A 10,812-nucleotide genomic window follows, 5' to 3' on the forward strand; every position below is an offset into this window, starting at 1 on the left:
ATCCAGTCATGTAAAAGCATGGTGTCATGGGAAAGATGTGCAGAATTCACATATACCTGAGAGGCAGCACTCTGACATTCCGGTAATTCACACTGAGAGAAAACCGCGTCAGCAATGACGGATTCATTTCTGCTCTAGCTCAAGGAACATGTTTGTCTAACAGTCATGTTTGCTTGAAATAATTGCTCGTACGTCACATGTGCATGAATATCTTACAAACTGTGCAAATCTTTTGATTCATGTCTTCACTCTGTGCTTCAACAGTATGTCATGTGAATTTCCTTTCATCCTGATGGAATGGGATTTGTGGATGAATCTGATGTGGGGAAACATTAGAAAGATTTTCCTTCTATCATTGGCATCGAGAGACCTAAATATCTAATGATGCACCGGCACTCAAGTCATACTCAAATCACACTTTTTTTGTTGTTGTTTTTATCCTCGAATGTCCGTTGCATATATAAAATGTGCTAATGCGCTCTATGAACTTCTGCTCATTGCTTCCTCTTTGCTGTTTTTGTACCTCTGTCTCATCCAAAGAACTTTTCTGATGTCCATCTATAGTAAGTAGTAAATAGTTGAGTAGTTTGGGTCGAATTAAGATTGTGGTTATTATTAATTAAACCTTAACTTAATCCTTGATACATTATTAGGTACAGTACACGCATGCATGCACAGCCGGTGAAGTGCATCACACAAACTCCTAATGATGTATCAACACTTAAAACAAGGATCGCAAGGTGCAAACACATTCTTGTGTGCAATGAATAAACAATCTAAATTAAACAACTGCTGAATAGGAGCTTATTAAAACTTCAGTTTGAGATTTTACAGTAAAAGTGGCCTAGAGATACCCACGCCTTCTGTTTTATACCAATACTAAAAACCTACTGTATATAAATGCCACACTCAGTGTGCAAACTGTATTAGATACCTTTACAAAACACTACGATTTAAGTTTAACTGTACAGACTATTTATTAATATATTTTTGAAATTTCTTTAATCCAAAGTCATGGCAATATTTCGTTTACCCATATTCGGACTCGGATTATGTACATGGTAAGGTCAATTTTTGCACTTTAATGCAATGGTATGTTTTGTAAAATAGCACTTGATTCAGCGCACCTGTTATTTTCTTATTTGTAAAAGCTTAATGAAGCTTTCGATTTGCCCAGTGTATTTAATTAATTTAATTTTAAGCTCTATTTTAATTTGTCAAATCGATAAAATATATGTTAATATATGAACTTGAAAAAGATTTTTTTTGGTCCTGCTCTAATATTCACTATTTTTATTACTGGTAGTGGTGATTTAAAAAAATTAATTAATTTAGAGCAGAACAATAATATTCATCACTGGAAGTGGTGATCCTGACCCAAGAAAGGATGAATGTATGTATGTATGTATGTAGATGGACGGATAAATGAATGACAAAGTTATGGTGGTAATGGAGCTTGGATTGTGTGGCATGGTTTAGCCCAGATGTGTTTGAGAAAGCTTTGGCAAAGGACTCAGTGCTCTCCCCCTCAAATTCTCTCCCACTTCAGCCCTGCAGAAAAGGTCAAACCAGTGGGCAACATGACAATCCGAATCACTGTGGCAAATTTCTGTCTCTCTTTTTTCCTGGGTATGTTTACATCAAACAGATACTCCTAGACAATGCCTTATCTGAAAACAATGTGTCATGTCATTACATAAAATAAATGAATGTCAACTATACACTGTAAACATGTAAACACAATGGCAAAGAGGAACAAAAGTCCAACATACTGTAAATTAGATGCAAACAATTGTATACGCTGCAGTTGTATGCCGTTCCCCTTTACTGGAACTAAGGGGCAAAACTAAGACTGTTCCAGCATGATGTAACAAAATCCCTTTGCACAAAGTGATTCATAAAAATATGGTTTGCCGTGGGCTTTCCAGATGAGTCCAGGTTATTATATCAGCAAACATGGGGACTTACCCTGGAGTGGGATGTTTAAAAAGCACACATGGGCATGAGGGTAAAGTGCTTCACAAACATTGTTTCATAAATAAAATTTAGAGCTTATTTCAGAATAAACAAATGACACAATGTGTATGTAAGAAGGCCGTTCAAGTCAAACTGGGACTATGTCTCGTATTACTACATGCTCACACTCATTTTTCAGGCCATGAGAATTGCATGTTAAGCAAAATGGGATGCAAATGTTTTTATTATTATTATTATTATTATTATTATTATTATTACTCATTATTATTAGGCAATCAGAACAAACTGAAAGGAACTGGTAAATGATGTAATCAGTAAACGTAAAAAGTGCATAGTATTCTGGTGATAGACCTCTGGTGGTGTGGGGTGGAACTGTCAAATAAAATGTTGCTATTACAAAATCACGACTTTGCCATGCCTAAGCATGAGACTAATCGTAATTAGAAATTATAAGGGGCTCCATACAGTCAATAAATCGGATAAAGGCAGACATTTTGCAGTAGATAATTTAGTTAAAGATAAGGACAGCTGTAGAGCTGCACTATATTGTTGGTATTGTTAGCATGTTGCTAACGGTGCAGGTAACTGTTTTTTATATTTAGAAGTTTTTTACAGGTAGACATGAGTGGCATTTCAGTGCCAAGGCCTGAATTGTCTTTTACATACAGTATTCTGTCTTAGTTATTTAATAGTAGCCAGAACTGTCTTTTTTAAACACTTCCCAAAATACACTTGTAGGCGGATTGGCTAAACTAGGTGTGAATGTGCCTTTAGTTCCTGCAACAGACTAGCATCCCTGCAAGGGTGTATTCCTGCTTCATACTCAGCGTTTCCAGGATAGACTTCAGATCCACCATGATTCTGACCAATTTACTTAGCAAACAAATTAATTTAAAGCTACCGGCCATCGGTTATCTTTGAGGTTATTCCTTGAGATCCCAACCTCCCCTAACCAGTTTCTCACCATCATGACCAGACAAAAATGTTAAATAGAAAATGATAAGTTCTTCACATAGTTAACAAACTTAACACCAGTCTAAATTAGACTTAGCCATCATGGATGAGGTACCACTTACTGTCACTCACTCATTGTCTATACCGCTTTATCCTGTATACAGGGTCGCGGGGGGGCCAGGAGCCTATCTCAGGAGACTTAGGGCATGAGGCAGGGTGCACCCTGGACAGCGTGCCAACCCATCGCGGAGCACACACTTACATAATTTGGGAACGCCAATTAGCTTAACCTGCATGTCTTTGGACTGTTAGAGGAAATCAGAGTATCCGGAGGAAACCCGCCAAGCATGGGGAGAACATGCAAACTCCATGCACACAGGCTCGAGGCAGGAACCGAACCCGAACCATGGAGGAGCAAGGCAACACTAAGCCACCATGTCGCATAGAGGTAGTACCAAAATAAAAAAATAAAAAATAAATAAATAAACTCTTACATTTTTGAGTGTGGATCTACTTAAAAACATTTCCGCTCGACTTGATAAATCTCATATCAGATGCTTTTTGCAGTCCATATACTGTATATCTGAATAGCAAAAATTCCTGCGGGCTCCCCCTTCTTCTCCAGTACAAGATTAATACACTTACACTACACACACTCCCTCAATACGCTCTTGTCTGCCTATAGATTTACATCAGCCAGCTCGTAGCTCACCACTCTTTACAACACATTCCCACAAAACCTTCTTTTAAAGCTCCCTGTCCAGTTAACAACAATGTGAGCAGCTAAACATCCCCACTGGGGATCAATGGTGTGTTAAATGCTTTGTGCTCCTGAGAATCATGCAATGTGTGTGGCCCTGGAGCAAGGCCGAAGATCCTTCAATGACGAAAGGTCCTTCAATGACGTGGGAATGCAGCCTACACTTTCACTGGCTTTCAAATGAGTGGGAGCGTACTAGAAATGCGAACCGAAAAAGTTGAAGTAGTATCAGTGGAAACATACGAGTCTTCCTCTAACAGACAGAAAAAGAAAGCAAGATCTTAAGTTTTTATAACATGTTTTTTTAAATCACCTTTAAACAGTTTGTGGTTTGGTCATTATGATGCAATATACTGTACTTAATTTATAAATGAATGCTAACATATTGATAATAATAACCAGTACTGTATATTCCACTGTATGATAAATTATTAACACTTTTAATTAACTTATGCATAAGTCATGGAACGACTGTTCCGCATGATGCAATTAATTCAAGAGCTCAAACGCAGCCTTATCATGTTACAGTATCACTGATAAAGGAATGAAATAGAAGGTGTATTTGCTAAACCTTGGCTAGGCCAAGGATCTAACCCTGGGAGAATGAACACAAACCAGTTGAGAAGTTATTCGTTATACAGGAATATGGTGTGTGTGTGTGTGTGTGTTTATGGTGAGGAAAGGGAAAGTGTGCCAGTGTGATTTCCTGCAGTACAGGGACAGGCTGTCCAGGATACAGACAGGGAGGCTCTCCCACACTGACGAGTGAAATACTCCTTACTCTTTGCCTCCATTAATTACGCCTTAGAATAAAGAAATATGGCATACAGATGTTGAAAAACAAACAAAGAAGGAATGAGAGAGAATTAAGGAGTGTGTGTAGAATACAGAATCACTGGCACTGACTGAATTAAGTCGCTAGCTTGGTCTCAGTGATGAGGTGAAAGTCTCTTAAGTCCTGCTCATTTAAAACCTATTATGTTACATAACAGTGGTTTTTGAATAGCTGTGTAAAGTTAACATAACAGAGGGTGTTAAAAAAAAAAAAAACAGTCCTGTCTTTAAAAAAATGCCTAGGGACATAAATTTGGAGCTTTGAAGTAACTATGTAAATTTTGTAAAGTAATATATTTATTTTTTTTATTTCTTCTTTATTAGCTCATTTTAATTACGTACAGTCCTGTGTAAAGGTTGGTGCAGGTCTTTGTATTAGGCAAATACAACCTCAGATGAACAACAAAATAAAGTATAACTTTTTTTTCCATCTTGACTCATCATCTATACCGCTTAATCCTGTACAGTATACAGCGTCACGTGGGGCCTGGAGCCTATCCCAGGAAACTTGGGGCACGAGGTGGGGTACACCCTACATATCCTTCACAGTGCCAATCCTTCGCAGGGCACGCACACACACATGAACACAAACACACACTCGAACACTCATTTACACTCTATAGGCATGGAATGTTTCATTTTATTCATATTTATAAAAAACATTTTGACTTTTAACTTATTTTACATTTTGCTTTGTAACCTAACAAAGCGTCTTTAATCAGTTTATTATTAGATTTACATTATGTAAAGTGTCTAGCATACACTTCAATGAGAATAAGCTAGTAATACAGGGAAAAAATGCCTAATATTTTACAATGAGCATATTAATATAAATCTGTAACTTGATTGACAGGTGGCACTACTGTCAGCGCTGCTTCTACAGAAAGTGAATCAGCCCCATTTTGCCCAATCAGAATTAAAATTCATATATAAAACCATATTAAACAATTACCTATGCTATATACAGTACATACTGTGCAAAAGTACAAATTGGTTATTTGTCAATCTGAGCAGCAACCTGTTCCAAACACTCATCATCACCAGTGTACTTGCAGTATAACCGGCCTGATTATTTGTCATCATCTTGGTCATGCTCACTGGTTCATGCCTTAAGTTAGATGGGTTTTATGCTTGAATGAGTCATAGGTCACTGTGCGGCTTAACAAACAAAAACATTCCTCTGAAACTGGTCAGGTACAGGGACTGGACTAAAAATGGGAGAAAAACTTGCCAGTCTTGTCATTCCAACAGTAAAGTATCCTGAGGCCATTTATGTGTGGGGTCGCTTCTCAGCCAAGATAGTCAACTCACTCACACTTTTGCCTAAGTGTACAGCCATGAATAAAGAATGGTACAAAAATATCCTCCGAGAACAACTTCTCATAACCACCCAAGAACAGTTTGGTGATGATCGATGCCTTTTCCAGCATAAGGCAAAGGTGATAACTAGTGGGCTCGGGGAACAAACCATTGAAATTTTGGGCTGAAAAATCCCCAGAACTTAATCCCACTGAGAATTTGTGGTCAATCCTCTGTAACTGGGTGGACAAACAAAACCCCACAAATTCTGACCAACACAATACTTAAAACACAAATACATTCAATGACTAGAAGGTGCTATAACAATAATTAGGGATTCAACAGAGACTTGTTATAGTGCTTGTAGGTGTTTTTAATGGTGTTTTTCTTTCCACATTGTCTTCTCCCTGCTGTCTCAATATGAAAGCACCTTGCAGACATCACTGCCTTTGTATACAGAGCAGATATTGCTGTTTTATATCCTACACTACAGTGGCAATCATCTGCCCTTTTGCTCTTATAGCTGTTCGTCAATATTTCCATCCACAGCATGACACTGATACGCTTCCTGGCCTTTTATTAAAGGTGATGCAGGCGACAAACCACATAGGATATGATACTCGCAAACCTACTGAGACAACACTTCCGAGTAACATTAGAACAGAGCAGCGCTGACTGTGCTTTTACCTGTACCATGCCAGAATGACACCTACTGTAGCCTGTCTAAAGAGATACACACACACACACACACACACACACACACTAAATTATGTTCAAAAATCTTGATCCATAGGCATTTTTCCTTGTTTTCAATTTTCAATTTTCTTTTTTATTAAAGGCTTGGAAACTAACAATAGAAGATCTAACAGAACTTATTCTTATGTCCCTAAGATATGATTCTTTACATACCTGCTGTCATGTTTACAACATTTTCTTGTCTGCCTGTGGATCCAGACTTTAGGACTACTCTGTGTAAATATGTACATCTTGTAGAGACAGGTTTATGTGGTGTGCTTAGCTTACAATATGTAATTGGAAATGGAAATACTATAATTAAATACAAACTACAATTCTGGAAATTATTTATCATTGGAAAAGTTTCTGCATTATAAGAGAAATAAAAAAATTTAAATAGAAAAACAGGAAATGCAACCTTGCATTTTTAATTACTTTTCCCATAACACTATGCCAGGTTACATATATTAATATTATGATATATAAAATTATAATAATATATAAATTATACATAATTTTCCTGAAAACCTTGCTGTGTCTGAAAACATAAAGTTACATGTTTAGCCTTTGACTGGAGACTCCTTCTAAAAAATGCTAAATTAAAATTTCTAACAGAAAAACATTTTTTTTTTAATCTATCGATGCAACGCCATAGAAGTCCCTGTGTAAATGGTTACCAAAGAAACATCAACATTCTACAATGTGTGCATGAATATAAACCTTGCTACTGTCCGAGCCAGTGTTATACAAAAGCCATTCAAGTCAAAACAGGCAAACTGATTGGCATTCAAGCACTGTACGCTGATGAGACTCTTAGTCGCAGTAAAACATCTGAATAGTGAAAACATTTTTAAAGAAGGCCAAACGTTCGTGAATGACCATCCCGGCCAGGGTGGCTTGAAGCTCACAGTCATTTCCGTAAACATTCAGCGAGTAGAATGCCTGATCCTTAAACATCTGCAGATAACTTGTTACCAACTTGCAGAAGAGTTGCATCTGTCTGTCGGAACTCTACACACAATCATTCACCAACTCTATCACCGGAACTCAGCTGGAAGTTTTTGCCACATCCCCCGTACAGTCCTGACCTCGCTCTAAGCCTTTTCTTACACATGTTTGAGCAATTAAAGGAGTTCCTGCTAGGCCAGTGTTGCAAACATGAAGCAGGCAGTCCGATCATGGGTTCAGTCTACTGAGAAAACGTTTTACCTTGATGGTATCCAAGCACTAGTGAAACACTGGGATAAGTGCATTAGGCATGTAGCAGGGGATTATATAAAGAAATAAAGGGAGCTTTAACTCTCAGAACTGTGACCTGGTATTGTGCACAAGCAAGAGTCACTGTTGATCTTGAACATCCCTTGTAGAAACCTATTTACGATCTTCTGACCAATCAGAATACAGAATTTAATAGAGATGGGATATAAGGATAAAAAATACTTCGATTATGCTGCAGTAGACAAGTCAAATAATGAACAAATATTTGGTTAAATGTTACTTTAGGATAGCAGTAAACCATGAAATTTCTAAATTGGTATTTATAAAATGTTGTACTATTTAATGCATTTATAAAAAATTAAAATAAAATAGGTCAACTTCTGTAAGCAAAACTGCAAATGCCATTAAACGTGCATCAATCATTAGTCAATTATTGAGCAAATTACAAGGATTGAAGCCTAAAATCAAACTGATCAGCAATCAACTTCAGTTGTGAGCGATTCAAGTGTTTATTACTTACTCCATTTGTTTAATAAGCTATGCACATTCATCTCGAGGCTGGATGGTGAAATAGTCTGTCAGTGCATTACAGTGTAGGATCTGATGGAGTCCTAATGAGAGAGCGCAAAGGAAAAGAAGACGTATCCAACAATGAACATGTACACATACTCACAAACACAATGCGCAAGCAAAACAATTGGACACAACAATAGAACACAAGGATGAAAAAGGAGCAAAAGAAGCAATAAAACCCGACTACATGAGAATATGACTATAGCATAAAAGGTGAGATTGATGTTGATGTTGAAAATGTGACCATTTGTGCTTTACACATTTGCTGTTAAACTTAATTCTGAAAGGATGAATAGATAGAAGAAGAAGAATGTCCAATGCAAGCAGGAGTTTTATTCCAGATGATAAAGAGCACACAATTATCATGTCTACTCAACTATCCTGGAGCAGGTGGAACTTAACTCATTTAATCCCCCTGGGCACAATTATAAGAGCTACAGTAAGGGAGTGGCGAAAGCTCTAAGAGTTGTTGATGTATTTTTATACCCAGCGGTTGTTAAATATAATATTAATTAAATGCACTGCAAGGTTTATTGATTTTATTTCAACATTATATTGTAGTGTAACTGGTCACATGACCAGAACCATTTACTTCATGCATGCACTCGAGAAAGAAGAAGAAATGAACATAATTAGTGCATACAAGGGTCTTTAAAGGGTGTGTTATAGATAATAAACCTTGCACTGCCAGATTTATAGCTTCTTTCTTTATATAGAAAACTAAAACAAGAATAGAGACAGGTCCCACTGGGAGAACATATAGCTTGTTGAAATACCTACAACAAGAGTAATACTTTTAAAATAGTATTATTCTTATTGAAATTTTTATCAGCACAAATTATTCACTTTTTTATTTTAACAGTAAAAAGAAACATGATCTTACTATATGGAAATTGAGATCAGCTGTCGTTCGAGTTACTCAGACAGATAAGACTGGCTAACTTTTTTGTTTTGCCAGTGCTGTTTTTCCACAACGATTTTATTAATGTTAACAATTTTTGTTTTTTAAAGAACGACATACTGTGCTTTTTTTTTTTAATTAGTTGATAGATATGTTTCATGTTGTGAAACATAAGGAAGGCAATTTTGTTCTTTTCATCGTTGTTATACTCATAGCTATAACCAGTTTCCGCACTTCATTTCAATTTTTTTTTTTTTTTTTTTTTTTTGCTTGATGGATATGTAAATTAACAATTGACTGTCTTACTAGTTATGGTATGTATTATTATTATTATTTTTTTTTTGGTTCTATAGTTTTTTTTACATGCCAATGTAATTTTTTCTTTAATTATTAAAATGTATGAAAGTTTTTCATTTATATTAATCCATTTATCATTTTTTAATATTGTGTTACAATGAAACAATTACATTTCTAAAATAAATGATGTTTAAACCCTTAAAACGGTTAAAAACCGGGAGGCTTCTATAACATATAAATTTAGCAAATTCACTACCGGAATATGGAAGTTAAGTCTCAAAAATTTGAATTTGTATTATAAATATTATTATTATAATATTTTCAGTCACAGAAACAACAGAAAAAAGGAAGAAAAAAACGTTCTCTTTTGTTGTTGTTCAGTCATGTTTGAATATATAGGTTTTTTTTTTACAGCAATTTCTCAATGGTGGCTTTTTCATTGGACAATAATAAGTCATACTTCTTTTTCTTTCCTGCTTCTTGTTTAACTCATTTCAAGTTGTTTACAGTCTTGTCATGAAACAACTTGGGTAATGTTAGAACTTTACAATGAAGTCTCTCCTTGTTTTATGGCAGAATATCTCAGATTTGTTTTCAGAGTAAAGAAGAAAAAAACATTCCATATATATTTATAGTCAACCTGCCATCAAATAAGTAAAGTTATGGCTCTTATCAGTTAGGTTTATTTACTCTTGTATTATTATTATTGTTGTTGTTGTTTATCTTTTTCCCAATGCTGACTTTTTCAACGGACAATGATAACACACTTTTTTTTAGTTATTTTAAATTGTATACAGTCTCATGGCATGACCATGAAACAACTTCGGTAATATAAAAGTTTATCAAATCAAGAATTCTTTCCTTGTTTTCTATTGCTGCCTAGTAAACATTTTTATATTAACTCAGTAAAATTGATCAACTGAGGAACTTTTTTAAGTCTCTTTTACCAGTGTGATCAAGACCACCACCTAAACATTCACTACTTACATAAAAGCATGCCTTAATAGAATCATGCTCCTTATACATACAGAAAAGAAAACATTTGGGATCAAAGCAAGCTGTCACTTACCTTAAAATACAGGTTAAGTGTGAAGTACCGTGTTTAGATGAAAGATACACAGTGGTTAAAGCAGCATCGCTTCAGCGCAGCAGCTCACACACACTGCCTCTGTCTTCCTCTCTCTCCCCCTCACACACACACACACCACTGCGGAGGTGGGGACAAATATGCTAATGAACATGCGCTTTTGATTGGTTGTCATAG

The 10,812-nt window shown here is 36.0% G+C and overlaps 1 protein-coding gene across 1 annotated transcript in view; it reads right to left on the bottom strand.

Annotated features, from left to right (window-relative positions):
• Positions 1-10,723, bottom strand: part of zgc:162952 (PKc_LIMK_like_unk domain-containing protein) — a 40,497-nt gene extending 29,774 nt beyond the window's left edge. The window contains exons 1-2 of the mRNA XM_053480529.1: positions 10,618-10,723; positions 8,298-8,388 (exon numbers count right to left, since the gene is read on the bottom strand). Of these exons, the coding sequence (XP_053336504.1) occupies positions 8,298-8,328 (31 nt within the window). The 5' untranslated portion in view covers positions 8,329-8,388; positions 10,618-10,723. The remainder of the gene's footprint in view (positions 1-8,297; positions 8,389-10,617) is intronic.
• Positions 10,724-10,812: the final 89 nt, after the last annotated feature.

This window comes from Clarias gariepinus, chromosome 21 (assembly GCF_024256425.1).
Source record: "Clarias gariepinus isolate MV-2021 ecotype Netherlands chromosome 21, CGAR_prim_01v2, whole genome shotgun sequence".
Lineage (NCBI taxonomy): Eukaryota > Metazoa > Chordata > Actinopteri > Siluriformes > Clariidae > Clarias > Clarias gariepinus.